The sequence below is a fragment of the Colias croceus genome, chromosome 7 (assembly GCF_905220415.1).
Source record: "Colias croceus chromosome 7, ilColCroc2.1".
NCBI lineage: Eukaryota > Metazoa > Arthropoda > Insecta > Lepidoptera > Pieridae > Colias > Colias croceus.
In genome coordinates, this window is record NC_059543.1 from 7,442,578 (window position 1) to 7,468,616 (window position 26,039).

At 30.7% G+C, this 26,039-nt stretch overlaps 1 protein-coding gene across 1 annotated transcript; it reads left to right on the forward strand.

The window, feature by feature from the left end:
* LOC123693064 (short neuropeptide F) lies at window positions 1-25,715 on the forward strand. Its single transcript, XM_045638008.1, has 6 exons — window positions 1-75; window positions 18,989-19,087; window positions 23,510-23,682; window positions 24,179-24,289; window positions 24,999-25,088; window positions 25,179-25,715. Exons 2-6 carry the CDS (start codon window positions 18,991-18,993, stop codon window positions 25,239-25,241), a joined length of 534 nt encoding a protein of 177 aa, XP_045493964.1. The 5' UTR covers window positions 1-75; window positions 18,989-18,990; the 3' UTR covers window positions 25,242-25,715.
* Window positions 25,716-26,039: the final 324 nt, after the last annotated feature.

The window sequence follows — 26,039 nt, forward strand, 5'->3', positions numbered from 1 at the left end:
CGTGCGATCATATCGAACAAGTGATCCCGAGCACAGCAAAGCGTGTCACTTTCATCGTACATCTGTGATTGTCAGGTGAGTTGATAAAAGTTACGATAAGCGGAAAAAATATTCACAAAACGAACGAGAAAAACGAAGCGAATCGTGATAACGTATTTCCAATATTCGTTTAATTCAATATAATTCTGATGAATTTATACATTTAAAGTGGTTATTCGTTATGTAAACAAAAGCGCTTATTTGTATTTCTTTATTTATTACAAAATAAAATAGTGTGTGTTTACGTGTAATTTTAAAATTTTCAATCAAATTTATAATAAATAATTTAATAAAATATATTACCAATAAACGTTTTTCAAGTACATGTCAAGTCGTCTTTGTGTAAAGTTTAAATTTCATTGAATATTGTCAATATAATCCCCCAACATAAATAGCCTTGCAAAATATATTCGCGAAAGGAGGAATAAAAAATAAACCTAAGTAAACAGTTTATTTATTAAAATGAGAGACTTCTTGTTTAAGCAGAACAAACATCAAAGGTATAATACTTTCTTGTGTATTGATATAGAGTTTCGAGTTTCAACTTATATTTATCTTATTATAAAAATATGACATTCTATCAGATACTGTCTCGTAACAAAATCTTATTACGCTTCACTTCCTATGAAAACGAATTGTTTTCTGTATCTGATTAAATATGAAGGTACTTAGTATAATATAAAATCATAGTCTTAAATTCCAATTCATTATTTCTCAATTATATTTAATTCAGCCATATTAGGATTTTTCGTAAAAGGTATCACACGAGAAAAGTACAATAAATTATAGATCCGTCTTTCTAAAATCTAAATTTTGACTCAGAGAAACCGTGAAAGTATTTTTAAGAATATCCTGTAGTAATTGGCATCATGATATTATGTGTGCATAAAATTATTTAACAACTAAGACATTAATACATTTATTTATACTCTAATTCGATCAAATTACAAATACGAATTCAAAGTACAAATAACGTGTGACTAAAAACGTGTGTTAGTTATAGTCAGTATGACTGAAAGCATTGAAAAAGAATACAAAGACTTTTAACATCATGTAAAAGTAAAAAACTCAAGATGTAAAATGGGCCTCCAACTGTGTCAAGAAAGAGTGCCAAAGACTGTTTGAACAACTATTGAGCTTGTGTGCCTACGGCTGAGTCTACGAGCTTACGTCGTAGGCTCGTAGCTATGCACGCAGCATGCGAGTAGTTACATAATTAAAGACATTCTGTTTCATGCAAGCTTACGAAAATATTCGCAAGAAAATAAATACTTGTTTTGTTCGCAAGAAAATAAATTCTTGTTTGTTGTTTTAGTTTAATTTAATTTAATAAAATATATTTTATACATTTCATAAAATGTCAACTTCCAAAATCTTAAATAATGCTAATAAACATTTGGCATTGAATAAGTTTCTGTGGTTTTAAAAGTTCAATACATTTTTCTAATTATATATTATTCGTATAAAATAATACAAAGAAAGACTGATTTTACAAATCGCTTCTTTTAGCTTTATAATATGTTACATTCGATTCCGTGTTTATTGATTAAGAATTAGAATAAATATAATTATAAGTTGTAATTAACAGCAACCTATCTAAACAGTTCTCATAAAATTTTATAAAAAGGAAACTTCAACGTTAGCAGAGCGCTCTTAATAAACATTTAAATAACCGTAAAATCCCATCATAACAATTAAATTCTATTCCACTGGATACAAACGTTGGTAAAAACAAATTGATTTTATACTAATAGTCAATTAATAAGAAAATGGACAATACCATAAAATTTAATATTTTCGTTCCATAGGTTAAACATTTACTTTTTTACTCTCTTAAACTACTAGAAATATTAAATAACACTGTATACATTTACAATTAACATAATTTTGTATAAAAGTTAACGAATTACAATATAAAGGTAACGGAAATGTGGAAATATCGTAGAATTTGGAGTCCTTCAACAGTTTGAACTTGTAAACTTTGCAGTTCTAAAATCAGCCGTACTTTGTATGATTAATATTTGCTGTTTATTAACCGTCTGGTTACTTGGCATTTCTGTAAACATCTCAAATCATCGAATATTATTTTCTGAGAATGGAATGATATTTTTAAATGTAGCGTTCCCTCCTGTCGCGTTAATGCCACGGATAAAAATCAAATTATCGTAATCGACTAGGTTCTATTTCGAATTTTGGTCGAGTAATTTTATATTGCGTTGAAATGACATAACTTTGTAAGGATAGATCGCGATGTAAATACAATTTGAAATTCGTCCATAATTTAATAAACCGTCCTGTTAACCACTGGCAGATATAAATTGTGGGTTGTATTTGGGTCATTTATTTCATTATTGCTTTTTTTTTCAAAAATATAACACTGTTCTCTTTCATTAACGTTGCTTTGTTACTGAAATAAGTCAGATAGAGATAGAGAGGCTTTGTATGCATCCATCGAATGTATCTGTGAGGATCGTTGTATCTTGTTCGTGAATCAAGGAATTTAATTCTCGCGCTTACCTCTTTGAATGTGAATCAAATTATTTGTTTCGAAATGCACTTGAAAAGACAATGACAACAAAACATTTTCGATATGTAATTGTTAATTTTTATAATATAATTCGTATATCGTATTTTTGAAGATAATTACGACAAACAATATTAATAACATAATAAGTGTATGCAAGCTGACATTTAGCCACTAGAGTTCTTAAGCTAGCTACATCAAGTAAATTATTCACATATGAGTGAACGCTGCACAACCGACGTGCAACCTTAATAGATGGCAAATTTAAAAAAATACACCTTTTAAAGTTTATCTTAGAAAATCTATATTGAATGAATATTGCAATATTGAATGAACTTTATAAATTTATTATTAACTAGTAGAAACCGAGCGAAACCTTCAGCCCCTTTTCCTGTTTAACATGAGTAGGCAAAGTTATGTTGTGCACATTAAATTTAAAATGCTCGTAATTTTATCCACTCGTTCTCATCAAACACTTTGTAAAATAAAAATAATTGAAAATATAAGTAATAAGAGAAGGGTTTATAAAAAATACATCAAGCAAATGAATCCGTTCGCGCCATCCAGTCTACAATTGTACCTACTACTTATATTTTACGAAACAGTAAAGAGTTGTATCTTGTCGCTGATAATAAAATCTGTTTTATGGGCAAATTATGTGTTTTTGCTCCAGACCGGACGGCTGTAAACTCATTTTACTATTCCATTGACGCACGGAACCGTTGCATCTAACTGCAACTGGTAATAATTTTTCGAATATAATGTTTCAATTGATGGAAAACATTTTTACCGTAATCCGTGAATACGAATACATATACGGTATTTAATAATGCATGTCTTTATGATATCTCTCCTATTACTTTTTTTATATATTCTCTTTTTAATAATAATTAAACGTTGTATTCCTGAGAATACAATCCTGTAAAACAGCTTTGAAATCTCCTCCTATATTTCCTGCAATTATTTGTAGCAATAAGTAGCTTCTTATACCAATCTTAATCGCTATTTTTGTAAGCATACCTACTTTACAAAGTCACAGACATAACAAGAAGTACATTGTTTAACCAGACAGCCATGGTCGGCTCGTCATTGTGAGGCGAAGTGTGCTGTGATCGATTTTGCGGCGTGCCTCAATAGTGTTAGCGTTTGCGGCTGCCTGTCAGCTGACAGCACTGACTCGACCACGCTCATATATGGCCCATCCACTCGTCAAAGTTACTAGTATTTCAATTCGATTTGCTACACCGTGCACGTGCTGTAGATTAGCTTTTAATTTTCTAGTTAACTAGCTTCCGCCCACGACTTTGTACGTGCATCCCCGTTTTTCTCCGTTCCCGTAAGAATTTCGGGAAATCGTTTTGTAGGCGACGCCTACGTTATGACAATGACATCTACCTGCATGCCAAATTTCAGCCCGATACGTCCAGTGGTTTGGGCGGTGCGTTGATAGATCACTATATCAGTCACCTTTGAGTTTTATATATATAGTATTTTCTAGTTAATTTTTATTTCCTTGTTGGCTAATGAATCTATACTTTGTTTAATAATATTTATGTTGGTATGTCTGAAAGCAAAACGTTAAGTATTGGTTTCATGCTTTTTTCGGTTTCTTGAAAATCCTCCTTTATATCAATTACCCAATCTACTCACTATCGCTTCGATTTCATTTTCCGTTAAATTTCCGTTCATCTTTAAGTCAAGTGAAGTGATGTTTAAACTAAACTAAGGGAACTCAATTACAGTTGCAGAAACTAAATCTGCTCAATTAACACTTGAGGTATTTCAGGATCTTTGGAAAATTGGGAATAAATGTTAGTTATCTGAATTATGACTCCTTGTCTTTCATTTCGTTAATGAAACCTATTTCAGAGCAGCCATTACACGAAGGCAAAGAACATTCAACATCTAAGATAATGAACGTGATGGCCTCGCTTTTAGCAATCTCATTAGATGCACGAAATGCGGAAAAAAATAGAATGCATTTCTGTTATTTTATAGGAGTGTATTTACTACATGCAGTATGTGGTAATATGTACGTATTAGTCGTAAATTATATTTGTAAATATATGTTACAACAAAACAAGATCGGTTTGTTCAATTAAGTGTAATGTTTTATAATACGAATTATGTTTATTAAAGATCAACAGATTATGCAACAGCAAACAGATTGTTAAATGGATTTTTACCTAATAAACCAAAAAAATGTGTCTTCGTTATTAAATATTTTTAAGTTCTCTCTTTTTCAACGATTCCTAATCGTTACATAAAGGTGCTCACATAGAAATTTGTATGTTTGGAGTGCTGTTTTATTATTCGCGTGCAGAGTGTGTGCAGTGCCTATTTGAAATGCTCTTTGTAGACATGGCTGTGTGTGCTCTATCTAGTGAATAATTAGGGGAAGTTTTGGTAATCTTCTACGCTATATGGTAAATAATCAATTTATTTCTTTATATACTTTTTGCGTCTACAGTAATAATGCATAAAAGATGAAGAAGTAAACTCTTTTAAATAAAATTACAAATTATCTCATAATATTTTTTTTTCTTGGAAAATCTGTTGTAACTGAGAAGATTTTAAAAGCTGCACAGTATACCTTTTAGTACGCAATTAGTAAATCATTTTCATATACATTTAGAAACGATTATTCCTTTAACCGTGCCCATAAAAGTTTTAAACCATTAATCTTAAACTTCAGTCCTACAATGTTTAAGTACAAATGGACAGTGAGTTTAAGCGTAAAGCTACCCTTCAAATTGAATTAAAGTGACCTACGAAACTACTTGGATACAATAATTTGTCACCAAATGTGACAAAGTGTCCTAATTTAATTTGTGAGGTGATTAACATCAGTGTTCGTTTGTTTACATACGGTCCCGTCAATGAATTTCATTATTATGAATCGGGATTTAAATTTATTATTCAAACCTTAAACAATATATATTTTTATCGTGTTACTAGATGACCCGTTGATTTCGTTTTTATTTATTACTATCTAGAGACTAGACTAGATTTCTATCATCCAATGTATGTTTGTAATTAAATAAAATTATAGCTGTTCGTTATTCCAGTCAAAACTCAAAAACGGCAGCTCATTTTTCTCAGAAATATAGCAATAATATTTGTATTAGATAGAATACGATTTACATTTTCTTCAATACTAATTCTGTATTTTATTTGAAGTGTATTTCCCTGTAGGTATAAGGAGGAAAAAAAACTAGTATTCTCATGGGTAAAATGGTAACCACTTATAGGGACGATAATAAGTAGGAACACGTGCAACATGCTTGAGATTTCCTGTGATAAAAGTTAGCATCGTGAATTTAATCATGTTGATTTTATAATTGTTGCTATTGTCATCTATATTGCTCGAAATTAATTATTTTATAGCAGATAAAGTAATAGCGAAACTTAAAATAACTTTTTAATATTATGAAGCTTTTTCAATAACTTTCTCCAGCACATTCAGAATGTGTAAAAATATTTTATACATCCAATAATAACATTGTTTAAATATATTGTTATCGTAATGTAAAGTTTCAAACGGTTTCCAACAGGTATAATTCAGTCTTTTGTAAGTACAAAAGACTGACTCTTTTCACAGTTTTGTTCAAAATAGCGTCGTTATAACTTCTGAAACAGTTTTCCGATATTTACATTTTTTGTTTAATAAACGAAACTCGTCAAACTCAATAAGACACTTCAGAATGTTGATTTTAAAATTAAATTGGACTTGGTAAAATGTTGAAGCATTCAAAAGAGTTTTTTTAAAGTAACTGGAAATTATACTCTTTATTGGTTACAATTTGATTTTAGACTATCTTATTGAGAATAGCCATGAACAAAACAGATGTTTGTTTAATCTACGAAAACGTAGAGCACGTTTGATTCATATGTAACACAGAATTAGTGGAGACCTTTAGAATTTATTTAATCCTCATGAATATTAATGAAATAAATGTTCTACTAAGCGACCTCAGCTTTATTCACATACTCGTGCGTTTCAATGAATCCCTAATGAAACAAAATAAATTATCAATTTCTGAGTTATTTCCATAGGAAGTTGCGGTTAAACTAGTTATTTTGAAGAGGGTCGGTCAACAGTGATTTTACATCTAATTGCCCGTAGTAATCTTATCAAATATCCGCACTAATATGTCCAAAAGATATTCTCAAAAGAGAGAAGTTATACAGTTAACATCAGTTACTAATGTGAAATATTTTAAAACTTATTAATGAGTGAGGTACATCGACATTAATAATCTGTTTCATATTACTTAACAAGCAAATCATCAGCTACATAGTACTAGATTTAAAAAAATTATTGAATCTCCTCAATAATCGCGCTTCATAGTTATGTTGATACACTTTCGATCGGCCTACTAACGTACCTGTAACAAAGTCAGGAGGAGCCAATCTAATTCACCTTGGTCACACGTAAGCAGTGCTCGATAATAGCATATGCCTTAGCATGGGGAGTTCCTACGTGGGAAGACCTCAGTTAATATTTCGTCGTCTTGAGTTCATTATAAGCTAATCTGGTTAGTTGTAAGCACGTACCTATGCTGGAGATTATCATGTTAACATGTACATGTGCGTATAGTTAAATACGTTACCTTAAATCCATTACGAGCTACTTCACACTTGAGATAATCTTCATAATGAATATCACATGATACGCAAACATAAACGTAATTTGAGTTTGATATTTGCTTCAATATTGTGTGTATAAACTTAGTGCCGCTTGATTAATTCTTGTTATTTTATTCAGAAAGGACTTCTTAATAGAATCTGTTATATTGAAATTTCAAAGTATTTTATACTAGGTTTCCGCCCGCGGCTTCGCCCGCGCAGTCAAAGAAAAACCCGCATAGTTATATTTCCCGTGGGATTTCCGGGATTGCGTTATTTTTGCGGTATAAAAAGTAGCCTATGTCCTTTCTCGGGTATCAAAAAATCTCCATACCAAATTTCATGAAAATTGGTTCAGTAGTTTTGGCGTGATTGAGTAACAGACAGACAGACAGACAGAGTTACTTTCGCATTTATAATATTAGTATGGATAAATGCTAGTCTGAGCTAGTTAAATAATCTAGTTCATATATGATCGTATATAATTTAAAGGAACAACCGTGAAATTATTTTTGTTATCGAATAAAAAATATTGATATCATGTTATGTTTTATTAACAGTCTTTCAATATATTAATCTATATATATAAAACTCAAAGGTGACTGATATAGTGATCTATCAACGCACAGCCCAAACCACTGGACGTATCGGGCTGAAATTTGGCATACAGATAGATGTCATAACGTAGGCGTCCCCTAAGATTTAGAAAATTCGTCCCCTAAAGGTGTAAAATAGGCAATAGAAATTTGTAGGAAACTTTTTATTCCTTTGATGTATTTGCATGAAATTGGGCATGTAGATAGATCTTATGACACGTAGGCGTCCGGTAAGAAAAGATTTTCGAAAATTCATACCCTAGCTTTGCCCTGCGGTTTCAGTCAGTAATCTATATATTATATAAAACTCAAAGGTGACTGATATAGTGATCTATCAACGCACAGCCCAAACCATTGGACGTATCGGGCTGAAATTTGGCATGCAGGTAGGTATCCCCTAAGAAAGGATTTGGATCAATTCTACCCCCAAGGGGATTAAATAAGGGATGAAAGTTTGTATGAAACTATGTCAATTTTATACCGATCGGGCTTAGAGTAAGTAAGGATTTTGTAAAATTCCACCTCTAAGGGGATAAAATATGTGATTAAAGTTTTGTAGTTTTGTAGGCCCTAAGTTTTTACATACGCTAAAAAAATGTACCAAAGCCGCAAAAAATATACCTAATTAATATTAATACTTCTTAACGCGAGCGAAGCCGCGGGTAAAAGCTAGTTTCCAATAAAGGGCCAAATTATAACGATCATATTTTAAAAAAAATTACATTTTTCCCAAAATTATTAGACATTTACGGTGACTGTTAATAGACATTGCTTTTATATCGAGAGGGACCGTAGATCGTTCATCAATAAGTGTTTACTGAGCAAGCCTTATGCAAACACTTGAGACTTTTCCGTCCTATTGTTGTCCTTCTACGGTATCCCATTTTATATGCTTGTAGTTCTGAACGACCGGTTCGCAATTCTTCAGTCAACATTATAACAAGAATGAGATGATACACGTGGTTAAAATATCACATGACTATACAGAGTGTAATCGTTAAGTGTGCACAGGTGATTATTCCGTAACTATTATATATATCAAAAAACTTTACACTGATATCGAAAGCCCTTGATTTTTTTTTTGTAAATTTCCCGTTTATTTTTAAAAAGTTATTGTCATTTTACTCAAAGGGCTTTCGTTTAAAATTTTTTGATATCTGTAATAGTTACGGAATAATCGCCTTTGCACACTTAACGATTACACCCTGTATATTTGAACATTTTATCAACAAATAAATTTACTAAGTGGAGAATTAAACTTAATATAAACAAGTACAAAGAAGACGTCATTAAATGGAAAATGTTGGTAATGGTCGTTACGGCTATTCTCGTAGCGAGGTACTACGCTAACTCGTAGCAGACTACATTATACACAATATTTATTTGTTGCATAAATATAACGACATGTTTTTGTTAAATTATAATATTTATATTATTGTCCTTTAAATAGATAAACTTATGCACATAAAATATGAATTATTTACCCTTTCCTACATTAGAGAGCATACGAGGCGTTTGAAGTAATAACATTATGATATAAAGGTTTCTTTTATGTCTGAATAAACAATATTATTCGGGCCTCTACTCTTTGCTTATTGACTACATTCGGGACATCTCACGCTTCGCGACCCGAATAAGCTTTCGTTAGCGGATCTCGTAACAAACTATCCCTTGACATTCTTATTTATTTGCATATGAAATATCCGAATCCATAAACAGCACCTTACAATCAAAGAAAAAGATATATTCGAAAGATTTGAAAGAAATCTCCCCTGGTATGATTTATTTTTGGATTTACAATTAAAGTTATTTAGGAAAAAATATTTGTTCTTATAAAAATAACATGCCATTAAATACGCTTTGAATTAAAAACGAGCCTAAATTCAATTATATGTTTACATCTACAATGACAAATTGTTGAAAGGAATTCATTCTCTTTTGATACCAGAAATTTAAGATTGAAATTGTTTTGCAAATATTTTTCCGTAAAATTGATTCGTATAAAAATATACTTACTTGAACAAAAATTTCGTAAATTGTGATTGACTATTGTCACTTAGTTTTACAAAACACATTCCGACGGATAGGTAACAATTTTTATATATGTGCAAATTTTTTTAATAAGATATGATCAGATATGATCGATATAAGATAGATATTATGTTATGAGACCGCTAGTACCTTAAAGCATTAAAGTTTGTTTAATGCTCTAAGGCTAGTGCCGTAGCATCGCGTAGCGCAGCGTAGAGACTTTATGGTCTGAGAGTAATTAAATAAAAAATTGAAGAAAGTTTACATATTATCAATTTTATATAAAACATAACGTTCATATATCTAGATACGTCACATGAAATATCTACGACGTTTAATTAATTTCATGTTCCTAGATACTTATCACATGGATGGTATAAATATAAAATCAATGTGGTCGTAGGCGACGTCACCTCACTCAATTAGTTCAGCGAAGCAGCTGAAACGTGATTCCTTTGATTGGCCATAGACGAGCCAATTTGTCGGCACGCCCGCTTTATAGCTGCATGCGTTTTATTGTCTCCACAAGGCATTATGCTTATTTACTATGTCTAGTGTATAAAATCAATGGATAAGTCGGAATAAATGTAGGACGTTGGATTTAATACGAATGCGGTACGAGTATCAGTGTAGAGATAATAAAAGGAGTAGGAATTGAACTGTTTGATATAAGAAGATGGTATGCGATCAATTTTTAATTTACGTTGCAGAATGGAAATTATTAGTAGAGTTTTTTGAAATTGCTAACTGTAACATATTTAGTTTTTTAAGAAGTACATATTTGTATAGAATTTCCAGTTGACATTAGACTAAATCGCACCGCTTTTGAAAATTACAGATTAGAAGAATCTATCACGTTCAGTGTTTACAAGATAGGAAAATAGACGAGTCTATCGTATGTCCAATCACAGTGATGGTAACTTTAATAGTGACGAAGAAAATAAAGCGAGAAAATTTATGTTCACGGATAAAATAATTTAAGTTAAATTAATTAACGCCATAATTGTAAAATGAATTGTTCATTGAGATAAATTAAACGTCTACTTACGACCCAATAAACTTAAATGTGTTTTCAGTACGGTTTATCTTTGATTAGATGAAATGTTTCATTATGTTAATTATTTTCTAACAAATTTTGGGACACACTTTTTGTTATCATTTTTTGTTATTTAGGCTTGCAAGAAATTCTTAATTTAATATGAAATTATTTTGTTTAAGTATATGAAAATTTACTATGTATTAATGTAATATTAAATAATATCATCTTTTCATAATTATAAGAAATAAACTAGTTTTTTTCTATTTTATTAGTTTTTAACTTACCAATAAAATCAGAAAAATAAACGTAGGTGTTCTTTAATATGAACGCACATGTCTGTTATAATAAATACGAGTGTCATGAACTTACGACATCGAATCCATTACATAAATTTATCTTGAACATCTCTGAAAATTACATTAGCGGAACCCTCGTCCTGTTCGAATCACTAGTCTAAATAACCACAGTAATAGAGGTGTATTCGCTGCAATCAAACCGTTAGAAAATAAGGATATAGCGTTACATTGTTTTTATTTATAGACATATACGTATGTTTTTATTAAAATGATTTGAACAGAAGCAAATAAACTGTCGTTAAAAAAGCTTGAAAGAGTTTTATATTTATAATGAAAACGTTATCAAATTTATCAGTAGAATTCTGGGTAACAGTGTACAAAAGTAATAGTATTTTTAAAAGTTGTCTCAAATAAAAGCGAAAAATTCAGTCTGAGAAAGGTATTTCATATAATTTTAATATAAATTTATCTAGATGAATTAGAGACTTACTCTGATAAACCGAATTTAATTCACAAATGTTTACTAAGTTCTTAACATTTGAACATTATTACAACTCTTCACATTTCTTGAGCTTCGAGTTAAAGGAAATACGCATCCACTCATTGCTTACACTGATTTTCTTTTTATGTTAACGCAATAAACACGTCAGCAGGGCTTGTCTAATTTTATTACAAAATTTAATCTAAGAGCGGAGAGCTCTTGAGCTCTGACCGCTGAGCATTCTAATTAAGTTATTGCTGTTTTTATAATTCCACGATGTTGCTTTATTAATCAAGTAATCAAGGTTACATTTACCTCAAGTGTGTACAGGTACTAAGATAACTTGAATATTAACATAATAATTATTCATGTAAATTGAAATGTTTGGGTTTGATTTACACACTTGACGAATCTCTTTGCGTTCGTGAATATAGATTATAGAAATTCAATTTGTTAGCATGAATTACATACATTTAGACAAATTATTTATGAAATAATAACATAATTTAGGTGTTGTAGTTGTAAACTGTTGTTTTATATACGTAGTTTGACTTGTTTGTAGTACTGAGTTTAGACTAGTGTATTATAAAAAAGTTTTACCAAGATGAAATATCACCCTTACAAATATCACTTTTCCCCAAAGCAATTTTTTATTATAATATGTTTAACGTTGCCCCTCGTCATAGCGGAGATAAAAAGCGGTTCGTTAACATCATGCCGCATGGGATTGTCGAGGTATGCTGATCTTTTAGAAACTCCCCATATGATTATCAAAGGGATAAGTCATTCCAAAGAATGTCACTAGTAAGCATTTTTACAATTTGTTGGAATGTGATTGGATTTAAATTTTAGAATACGTTATACGTGTACATTTTAACATGATACGGAGTTCATTTAACCTTAATTTTGTTAAGCTTAAGTTCCAAACTACATATTATATTATCCATAATGCGATTAAATATAACAAACAAGAACCCAATTATTCAACTTGGTAACTTATGTACTATGACATTATTCAATAGACTATGATTATAGGTACCTACGAACAAAAACACTATGCTACTACAGGCAGAAATAAAACTTTTATCTTATAAATAAATATATTATGCAAAATTACTGTTACTTGGAAATAATTTAAACGATCTTGATGTCGTTGTCATGGCGATGTTTTCAGTGAATTATGTATTTTTAATAACAGTAAAGTAAACGATAGCATTGAAATTATTACGCTCTTGTTCTACGTAAATGATAAAACAATATACAGTTTTTGTTTTATCGAAAGTCTAACTTTGCCTTCACACTTTGTACGCTTTGTATAATTTAATAACTTTGATGCCCTTCGAAACATTTATTTCTTGTTAAAATATTCATTAGAATGTATTGTCAATGAAAAATATTTAATAGATATAAAGATAAATTGATTGAAATTAAAGGTTGCGATATAAATAATAACATTATGTATGGCACCTATAGATTGGTACGAACACCACCGCTCTATTACAGCAAATGAACTGATTAAAATAATATTTATGGTTAGGAGATCTTATAGGACCAAAAAACTGACAAAATCTATATTGTCTGACAACAAATTAAAAATAGTTTGGAAAATCCAAAAGTGCACGCCTCATAATCTCATCCTTTACAATAAAATTGATTATTTATAAAGAGTACACTATAAATATAAAAAAGAAATAAAATAAAACAGTTGGAAAAGTAAAGAAAGCGGTACCGTAATAATTGAGCTATTTTTCTTGTGGCCCCACCTAGATGTGAAACTGCGCAGGTTTAAGGGACTGACTACCAACTTATTTTTTTAAACCTTGGCTTATAGTATAAAGAATCGAGTTTATAATGGTGAATTTTGAGTACACTATAAATATAAAAAATATAGAATATATATAGATATACTAAAATTATGGAGAACAGTCGATATTTTTTTTTTGTTTATTTAATAACAATTAAACCACATCGAATCAGACCCTGAAAAATGAAAGGGTTCTATTCCTGAGCATACTCAAGCGTAAGAGAAAAAAAAAGACTCGATTAGTAAAGTATTTCGGTCGCTATCGTGTTAACAAGAAAATCCTCCGCACATACAGACACACGGACGTCCAAGACAGAACTTTTTTAAACTGTTTTTTAACTAGTTTAAATAACAAAAATGACATCAAAAATATCATGAATGTTAAAAACAGTGTTTTTTCTTAATATGTGTGTGTATGTATTATCTTACAAGTGCAATGTATGATACATAAAGACATTTTAAGTTTGAAAAATCAGATGTTTTGCGCGAAGTGACAGTAGTAGCCACCTCAACGCTTCGCTTATGAGGCGTGCAAAAAACGTGCTAAGATATTTAATTGTTTTAAATATAATATTGTTTTTATTAAATTACCGTGTCCGGCAATCGTCCAGCAGCATCCTATCTCTCTTCGTGGACAAATGGGAAAGCAATGTTTTGAGGCATTGGATAAAAATCCATGTCTCAAGAACATGGTGATTTTAAACTGTATTGTTAATAAATGTGTAATTTTAATACTAACATAGTTTTAAGGTAACAAGATACTAACAATTAGATGGATATTGCAATTATCTGAAATAAATCAAATAAGTAAAATTAAATATTTATTACGTTCATGTTCTACGTAATACGCATCCACTATCGAATTAAATTTATATCCTCTCTAATTTATATTAATATATTCTAGTATTTAAATCAAAGCGCTGAGCGCGCTATGGTCTGTCGAAGTGCTAATTAAAAAATAAAAATAATTATATAAGCAATGGCAGACATCCAATTATCTTCGCAATCCATCAACTGTAGTTGAGATAAATGATTAAATGTTTGATTCTGGAATCTGGACATATATTACTGGCTTGGAGAGCCCATATCAGACTGAGAGAGGCACGAAATATTTTATGTTTACCTACTACTATGCGGCCTACAACTGAAACAATGTAGCAATTAAATTCAGAACTAAATCAAATTAAGCCTTAATGAAAAGTAATTTACACCATAATAGTATAACGTTTGCTTTTTTTTTATCTCGTCATCCCAAGACAATTCTGGTCCACACTACATTTTGAACCCGCATTTCTCCTCTCCTATAGCACAAAAATTTTATATGATGTTAAGGTTCAATCTATCATTAATGCAAAAAAAATTCTAAACTCAGTAGAAAATATTAATCACTAGCTTCCGCCCGCGACTCCGTCCGCGCGGATGTCGGTCTTCGCGTGGATGGTTTATTTCGCCATTTTGAGTAACTCTAACAATGACATCTTATAAATATCTATTGGACCCAAATACGGCTAGGTCTATAATAATACGCCACGTGTGTTCGCGGTTCTACAGAACAACGTCTATGGATAAAACTGAAAAATTAAGATAAATTTTTTTCTACGTATTTTTCCAGGATAAAAAGTATCCTATTTTACGCCCAGGATAATAAGGTATAATTATACCAAGTTTCATCGAAATCGAACCGTTAGTTTTCACGTGATGCCTTCACATACAGACAGACAGACAGACAGACAGACAGACAGACAAAAATTTTTTTAATCACATATTTGGGTTTGGTATCGATCCAGTAACACCCCCTGCTATTTATTTTTTCAATATTTTCAATGTACAGAATTGACCCTTCTACAGATTTATTATATGTATAGATAAAGTCATGTCATAAGATTACACTTCACGACTGCAGTATAGAGTTACAAATACTTAGTTTCATATTGTTACTGTTTTCCTATTTAAGTTTTCGCCAACTGACGGCAGTGAATCCTCTTGTGACTTGCAGAATTAGAACTAACGCTAAGTTCTATGAAATCTGTCGATATCTAACGCTTCGGAACCAATTAAACTTTCATGTACACTAATAAAGGTATAACATCATTGATTACGACTTTAGGGTAAAGGTAAAATATCTTCTATTTGCTTACTTTATATCAATTAAAACTATTTCGTGTACAGTCAATCTAAATCGAAACTTAAATAGAAGTTGCCGATGTTACTATGATTACATTTAATATACTGGTTAGATTAAATAAAACAAAATATCATATTTATAAGTGTTTTCAATTAGAATAACTGTAGATATAGTTACTTGATCATACTAAATCACTGAAGCAGTAACTTATGAGTGATATGAAAATCACGTAACAATCAAGCCATTTACAACTGCGCGTATATTCCAATCTTCGCCTATATTCACTAACCTACTGTTAATGAATTCCAATATGTAATTTGTATCCATATTACAATATAGACACTAGTAATTATCAGGCATAAGTAGGTGATCACATATATTCAATTCTTTTAATCAGCTGTCATACAATGTCCTAATTAAAGGCTCCGACAAATTAAGCCACGTATAATTAAGAAGCATTATGGCGTTAACGCAGTAGTGTTAGGCATAGTGCAAACCGGTGGAGGTCACCCCAACAACCAATTTGCCGGTCCGGAGATCAAAGACGTATCGTGAATCATCGGCACGCACTCTACCTTGATGTACGCATTATTACTACACTAAAACCTTTTAAAATATACAACATTTAAATCCGGCTGTTCCAAATTATATTGAATTTAAATCTAAATCTATTAGGTGCGATGAAAAGTGAAAAACATAAATGTTTCTAAAAATAGCATCATGACTTACAACGGTCCATCGTTTTAAGTAAACGTTGTTTCAATTAAATATTTAACTATAATTACCTACTCCTTACAATGACGAAGGTTTAACCCTTCATCTCTCTTTCGAATGATCCTAATTAAAACCGTTTCTGGATTCACAAAAATGCTTTGAAGTTAGAATATAGGTTTTTAAACTAAATATAAAAAGTTAATGCAAGGAAAACAAAATACCGAAAATGGTGAACCTAATCCACAAAGCCGTAAATGAAATTGTAAACACAAGTTCGCGTCAACCCGCACAGAATTACAAAACAAGTGGTTTTGATCTTTTGATTACAAATGTAAACATGAATATGTTATGATGTGTATATTAATTTTTACTAAGTCCCCGGGATTTATTATTAAAAAGGTCTCTTTGCCAATACAAACATGATGAACGATCGCCTAAACGATCAATCAAGTCTTTGTAGCAAGTGTTACTTTTTCTGAAACTGATAAGAGAGCCTTATTGCTAAGCATATTTTTCGATATTTTTTCCATAATTGTATACAACTCTATCTAAGATAAATCATGGAAACTTATGAGAATTATCGCAAGTTTGTGAAACTTTGGGGCATTCCCCAAATAAATTCAATTGGTACACAACATAGGTATATCTAAAATACTCTATCTAAAATAAATTTAGATATATGTTGTGTACCAATTGACTTTTAACTCAAAAAAATACGGTTAGATAATTTTACTTTTTGTAAAGTTAAGAAACATCATATCGTAATATTTTGAACATCATATCGTAATATTTGAAAAAAATACAATGCGTACAAAAATTTAGAGAAACTATAAAATGGTTATGATCTTCAGCTCTATTTAGAAACAAATTGGGCATTCCAACCCAGCTTTAAGTTATGGAAGTAGACGCTGGAGTACATGTTTTTTTATTAAAATGGTAAACGTACTTATTATTAATGTTGATAGAAACGTTTTCGGCTATAAAAATTCCGGGCTTGGACAATATTGCGGCATGACATAAAAACGAATATTCCCTTCGTAAAAATTTGTATAATATTTACTTTGGATTGTACATCTAAATAGCGTTTCGCAATTTGGTGGGTTTTAGATTTCTCCCAATTTTTGGAAATATATTATGTGAAGCTTTGATGGCTTGTATTTATAATGAAAGATTGAACAGGGCTAAATATAAACTATCCTATAAATGGCATTTTGTTTTAGTTTCATAATATAATGCTTTGAGTTTCTTAGGGGTTAAATAGAATTCCGTCTTTGTTTCTTATTAGTGTAGTTGCATTAGTCTTGAAGAAAATTAAAGTAAGGGATTTAGTCCGGATTTCTGAAATGCACGGAACGAAGATGCAATTAGGATTTATAATATCCCAGTTTCAACAAATACATGTCATTTGGTTTCGTATTTATTATCTATCATTTGAAGAAATGAATTAATATTAACGAGGTCATCAATATGCAGATTTATAAAAAAATATATACCTAGTATAAAAGAGCCATTTATAGAAACTAACCAGACAATAGAAATTATACATACCTATGTATAATACACATGTTATACAAGGGACATGCGAATAAAAAGGATATTAATGCAGAATTGCATGCACTGATGCAAAATGGGGATGTTTTTATAATGAGTGAGGTAAAACATCTGAGCAATATTATATAGGTACAATTTCATGTAGTGACTTCAATGCAGGATCTGAATGGGAAATATTTTTATTTAATGTTTCCTTATTGTAGCATAACTTGCATGTCATCTTGCGAGCCTCAGCCGCGATTCAATATGAATAGCGTCTACTGATGTGTAATAATCATAGAATATGTTTATTTGTGAATATTATAGAATATGTTTTATATTTTATGTTTGAAATTCTCTGAGTTCGTGTTTCAAAGACACATATCGTTCTGGAAATTTATGACAATGACCTTGGTCTAGCAGTGGACGTTAGAAATGAGACGCGTTTAAAAAAGAGAAGTTTGTACTGTTATTATAACATTTATATTTGATAAATTTTATATTAACGTGTCTACAAACCGACAGCCTTATTACTTAACTCTATTTTTTTCGTACAATTGCTTTCATGCAACACAAATATTTTTCATGGGTCTGAATTAATGAAATGATATTCAACAAGTAAGGTAATGTCATATGTAACGATGACATAGGCGTGCGTGTTGACGCGGCAATCGTGACGTCATTAATCACGTTTATCACGCCGCTTGTCACGACTGTCACGCCATGAGTTTTCATGCATGCGGGTTGTGATTTCAGCAATATGACTACAACTTTTAACACTGAATTTAGCTCATCGCTTTCATTTTAAAAGTTTTTCAGGATGCTCTTCTTTTAAATATGATACGCGCAAAAGCAGTTCTTAATACTTTCTGAACTTTTAAACATTTGAGATTAATGAACTTCTGATTTTTAAGCGTCTATACTTAGGTACATGTTCCACATGATAGTATATTCTATTAACTGCATAATTAAAGAAAGTACAAATCGACGTATCTTAAAATATATTTGAATATGATTTCTTATAATAATACAGAAAAGCTTAATAATATTTAACTTATATTTTTCCACGAAATTCTTATAAAAATCGCAATAATATAATGTAAGCAAGCTAAGACTATATTCAAATTAATAAAATATACGAAAATTGAAGGAATTAATAAAGTAATTCTGTTTGTTCCAGACATGTCCGGCAATTTAGCACTAATTGTAGCGCTGTGTGGGTTGGCGGGTCTCTGCTCAGTGCCCGGCTCCACGGCGCAGGCACTTTCACAGTATGACGGTAAGTTATGGACATCAACTAATCTGCATCTTTAGTTATAAATCCCCGCTCAGTTAACCACGCTCGGAGCTATTTGACATACATACAGGATTAATTTCCAACGTAAATTGTGTTTGAAACTAAACTGTGTTCCGTCATCGCCCGTGAATTTGAATTAATTCGAGCACTGTATCAGTTGTCATTCTCCAACTTGCACAAATATGCTTTACAGGGAGGTAATGAATTGCAAACATCCCTAATTAAATTTGAATCTAGAGTTTAACTGGTATATACTCTCATGTGTTTCTGTCAATCTGAAGTTAACAACGTTACCTATTACAAAGCAAATTTAGTGAAGATGTTCAAAATCTCATTAAACTTTATGCCGTCATTTGTCAATTATTCAATAATCACACACTGGTTCTATTTGTGACAGAGTCTGCCTTTTAATTATCTACTTTTAAAATAGTTGCACATTTCTACGTAACTATCGTATTTTTTAAATCGTGGCATTATGTAATTAAAACAAAATGTGAATATATACAACTTATTAATGTTAAGAAGAAATTGATATGTTTGTTAAAAGACACAAAGCACTTCTAGCTATAAAGTTTCGATTTCTGTATGCGCTACTAAGTGCTATACTTCAGACTTCAGAGAACCTTTATAAATTAATGGGTTTGTTGTAGTTCTATAATTATTATTTGAATTTGTTTTCTTTATCGGTGTACTTATAATTAAATATACCTACATATAAAGTAATAAAAAACTAAATATAATAAAGTAATGAGTGATCTATTATCACCATAAATAAATAATAAATTACAAAAACATTACAAAAGACGCGTGTACATGTCACTGTCAACGTTTGTCAGGCTTTTCATAATAACTACCGTAAACAAAACATCAGTCGAGTCGTAAATCTAAACTACGTGTTCACGTCACGAATCCCATTAACTATCGAATTAAATGGCACGTTATTTAATGGCTATAATGTCGGGCTTAACGTATACTTCCATTAAATAACATTAGATCATAAGAGGACATGATTGTAATGGTTATATATTTATTTTTATTGAAGTTACTCTGGGATCTGGCCGTAGTAAACGAATTTTGGATGGGGAATATACTATAACTACTTAGTTCAGAAACTACGTTTTTTTAATTATTTATTAAACAGATGGATGCTATAATTATTACGATTTACGATTCAACTTTGAAAAGATGTAAACTTGAAACCTTTCGTAATTTATATACTATACTGATTTTTTATTTTATGCAATGGTGTACTATTATTACATTTTACAATATAAACAATGGCAAAAGCTCGAATAATTCGTATACACATAGTTTCATGACTATGTTTGTGAGCAAGAGATAAGGAAATCCATTCAAATGCTTGCAGTCGGCTTACGACAGGCAATAGTTGCAGTTTTGCCTTTAAGGCATCGTTATAGACTGTTTCTATACATGTTTTACCTTAATACATCTTCAAGCAAATAACGAATGGATATTAAAATATAGATTCTATAGAATTTAAGCTCAGCTTATTGGTCAAACTGGTCCTTCGCATGTTTACGTTAACTTATTATCTTCATCTTGAAGTTTGGTGCAAAGCAACGTTTTATCGCACAGATAAAGGAAAAATTGATAAAAATATAAATTTAAAATAAAATAAAAAAAGTTTTCTTATCTTCGGTTTGCGAGTCTGATTCGTACTTGGCTATGGTACTTGGTCAGTTTTAATTTCATAGTTAAAAGTAAGAGGAAGTACGTACACGATGCCTCCTTGCTTAATATTTTTCACTATCGTACATGCTCGCGTCATGTCAGTAGCCACTGAATTAAATGGGTACGTCTTTACGTATTATAAAAGACACGATAAAACCACAATATAAAACGGATAGACAGGACTGGCAGATAAATTGACGTATAATCGACCTTTTTCAATTCGTTAATATTCGTCTATATGAAATAAGTAATATAAAAAATAGCCTAATCTTTGCGGTCACGTCAAGTTACTTCTGAGCAACTTGTAAACTCTTAAATTACGTAGAGACGTCACACCTTTAATTATTATTTAAATTGTGGGGTTTTTCCTTGTTGGATCATCATGTTAAATACTATTTATTGCAATCAAGTTCTAATTTGTCAGTACAATATTATTAATGATATTCTAAGTTAGGATTAAGTACTTAAATTTTTTAAGGAAAGTAAAATTTATCTTTCTGGGTTGTTAATTTTTAGAATAACTTACAATACAGTTGTTTTAAATAACTCCTAGATATTGGAATAAAAGTAATAACGAAAAACAACCTACACAATATATTTTCGTGGCAACACTATTTTATGTAGAGTTCCCTGAAAACCAAATATTTTCTTAGGTATCTGTTATCTCATTACTTAATAGATGTGTAAACGTTTTCCTAATCCTACAACGTCTAATACAAAATAATTATTACCTACAATATAAAAAAACTTAACTTCGTATATTTTTTAAGTCGGTTAATGAAGATAAATGTAACATTTTCTTACATCACATTACGTTAATTTTACCTAACTGGGATTCTAAAATCCCTTTGAGGGATTAGTAATTTCAAACCTTAATTAATTAAATTGTACGGTTTTTGCATTTGCATATTTAATACTATTTCAATAGAGGCCGCGTTAAATCTACCAGCAGATTATTATTTTGCGGTTTTTAATAACGTTTAAAACATTTTATATCAATTTATTATGTTTACAATGAATTATGAAAAAAGCACAAAGGTCAAGGAAGTATCGATATTCGTATTGTCTATTCCAAATTTAATAAATGGTTTTTAAATGTTATGGAATATATACGAGATCTTTTCTATAAATATTGCTTTTCAATTTTGTACCATACCGTGAATAATTCATGAAAGGAAAAAATGTTTACAATAAAAATGATGAGTAACGCTGACTTATTATGTCCATTAAAAGTGTGGCTTACCTCGGAATATATTTTTAATTTATATTAATAAGCTACTCAAGTATTTCAAATCAGTGAATTCGTAACAAAATGATTTGGATTTTATAATCCTGCTACAAAATTATAGTATGTGGCTTCATATGGAACTCATTCTTTAGTCTCTATAAATCGAAAGATAATAAATATCAGTTCTACATTTTTTTTATAATTTATAAGGTTGTGTTAAATGATTCTGTACTAAGTAATATTATTTTAAATACGAATTTTTACAAATTAAATGCGGTGGAATTGTTCCATCAATAAAATTATAATGTATTCATAATTACTCTTGATATTTACTTAAGCTTCATGGTAATTTTAGTAGCTTGAATGGCATTTACGTTGTTTATTTTATAATAAAGTCGTATTTACTATTTTCTGAAGTTTCACTATTATTTTAATAATCGTTATCTGGAAATATTAGCTAAATATTAAAAACTCATAGTTCAACTATTATTTATTTTCGTTATATAGCTTGTCGTTTAACCACGTGAAACTTTTAATGAATCTCAGTATGGAACAAGATAATATAAGCATAATTAGTGTACACATTCTATTAACAACAAAAGTTCTTGCTAGAAGTTCTAAATTCTAACTATGACGTCTAACTCGGGAGTCTCATAATGCAGCTGAGTCAATTACTTGACTCGATCATAGTTTGGTATCGAGAATTATTAGATCAATCAAAACTTTACAACGTAAGATACTGCTTATCATTAACAATAGGCGGATAGTTTGATGTTGCGAAAACATCATTCACGTCATCGACATCGCTGTACGAAAATATAATTTAAATGTTAGCAAAATTTATTCTTAGTTTTTAAATGAGCTGTCAATACCTATGTAGCCCAATAGAGCACATATTATATACATTAAAACGTCGGTACTAATCAATATTTATGACGTACTTTCAGTCTATCTATTAGATCTCGATGTATTCAATTACTAAGAAACTCGATAAGGAATATAACATGATAAGGCTAGTCATAAGCTATTACGAAACCCTTTTTACCCTTCATCTGTCACACACAATATAGCTTTGAACTTATACAATCATACTAGATATATATTTGAAGTATTTCTTGTTAAGATCTGAATTACGTTTGCAATATTATTTTGACATTTAAATACAAAGCCATAGCGCAAAGTGATTCACTTCTCGGTATATTATTGCACTAAACTCTGTATACCTTTCAGTTATTCTACAGTTAGTTACTTAGCATTCAATATGATTTGAGTAATACCAAAATCAAAATCAAACCACCAAAATCGAAGTAAAAATTTTATTTAGAACCTCAAATGTTTAGAAAAAATTGATCGTTAAGCTTATTAAAAATAAAACTTTTATAACAAGCATAGCATATATTAGATTGCACACGCGGAGTCGTGGGTGACCTTGCAGCTACGGGCTATATCTTCTAATTTGTATCAACTGACAAACACTTTCGCAGCATCATCGTCTCTCGACCAAAACAACTGGGATGCACTAGGTGGTCTGTACGCGTTGCTGGCGCAGCATGACGCGCTGGGCGGGCACGCACTCGCCCGCAAATCGGTACGCTCGCCATCTCGCCGCCTGCGGTTTGGCAGACGTTCTGATCCTGATATGCCTCCACAAGCCCCCGTAAGTACATATTATACAATTAAACATTATGCATAAAATAAATTGCCGATATATGCAGGGGATATTAAATACACATTAGTTTTCGATTTCCAAAACGAAACTTCGTTAATTTGACTATCAAAACAGTGAAAGGTCAAATAAGGTCAGGATGTGAGGATAGCAACATTTCGGTGTTGTGTAAATTTGCCGCGTCGATTAACTACATTAAGTTTGTCGAAATATTAATTGGTTCTTAGACATAATTGTACTGCTTTTAATTGCATTATAATGAAGGTTCCGTTACTCAAATTATTATTAATTTTATCAATTTTCATTAATTTCTCATACCTATCTTTTCTCATATCGTTCTTTAATAAGAAATCTGCTAGACCTAAATTGGTAATTTGATCTAAATTAATATTAACATATTATTGAAGTTAATCAATCCTGCATATAATTTAACATACGGTGCATATATTATCACAAGTTAATATCACAAGTATCTAATTGTTAATAGTTGGACGAAATGGACGAACTGCTGTCCCTGCGTGACGTCCGCACCCCGGTCCGCCTGCGCTTTGGACGTCGATCTGACGAACGAGCCGTGCCTCACATCTTCCCTCAAGAGGTAGTAATAGTATTATATTTATACAAAGCTACTTATAGCTTTCTATTTAGAGACAGTTTTAATTTTAATCCTTTTATCCTTAGTTACTCTTATGACATTAAATAATCAAGCAATTTTAAATTTTAAATTCTTCTGACACAGACTAACAGCCCAGCCAACTTTTGTGTATCTATAATGGTTTATGTACAAAGAGCAAACATTAGGTAGATGACAATTATCTTTTCTCACAACTACGCATCACTCGTATTTGACCATTTGATCAATCATTTCATTGAAAATTTATTTTATTAATTTCGGATCCCTATTTTTGTAACAAAACTTTATTTATAGAACCTGGGGTAAATCTCATACGTGACAGAAATACTATTTCAGTACCATTGTAAGAATGTCCTTTACCGGCTTATCCATCTCCGAGATCCCTAAGCCGGTAGGAAATCTATATAAACTTTAAAGCATCGTATTAAATTTTTATTCGACTGTATTCCTATGAAACTTGTATACCGTCTGATCTAAAACCCCAGTATTAAAGAACTCTCTGCGAAGTATCGAACACAAAATGTTTGAATTAACTTAGCGATGTTATTAGCTGTTTGGTATTATTGGAAACGTGGTTTCCATTATTGCCGAAACGTGACAAGTGGTTAAGTTAGTTTCTTGTTATCAGAATTGTTCATTTTTATAGTTGTTGTTACGAGTTTACTCTGTTTAGGAGCAGGAGCCCCGCGCCGTACGAGCCCCCTCTATGCGCCTTCGCTTCGGCAGACGTTCAGACAACAACATGTTTTTGCTTCCATTCGAGGTAATAATTATGACCTCTTTATTTGGTAAGGTTAATGATCCATCGTTACCATAACATTAGATAAAAATTAATATGAATCTTTTTTTTCAGTCCGCCATACCCAAAGAGGTGAAAGCGAGTAGCTCAATGGAAGACGACAGGCAGCAAAATTAATTCGATTACCAACAGTAAACACAACCATATCTTTCCAATCCGTAAAAATATATCAATATATTATAAGTGGAAACATAAATCATCTAATTAAAAATATATATTTAAGTGTCAAACTTTTTATTCGTATTTAGATGTTACTCAATTAATCTTAAGCTATATGTACATAATAATCAATTAGTACCTTTGTTGTTGTCAATGATATTGCTTATAGGGATTATTCCTGTTTCTTTGTTTCTGGTTAGTTTAAACTAGTTTTTTATTTTTCCAGAAATTTCCTGCGTGTACTCGTACTATTTACAAGACTGTTTATTATTTGTTAACAGTGAAGTACTTTACATTTTTAGAGCTGGGCAAATGTAAAGTTACTACACTGATAAGTTGAAACTAGCTTCTTGAAGCATCTCTTTAGATAAAAATTTTTATTTTGTATAGTTAATAATATATAGTGCATAAATGAGTTGAAATATAAAACCAACGGACAAACTATTGTTTCAATTAATATCCCAATAATTTTAATGAAATTTATCGCGCCACAGACACTCTCCAGGATATAATAACATTACATTAATTAATAAATGAATATTAAACGAGTGGGCAAATTTTCATTTTATTTGAATTGATAAAACTATGTACCTATTTAAAATACCTATAATAAATATTTCATAATTTTAAAATTACGATGTTGTTGCTCTATAAATATTATAGGTAGCCAATAATAATTACATACATTTTGAAAAATGTGTATCCTCATAAAAAATCCATTTCATCAGAAACATCATATTCCTTACACACATATAA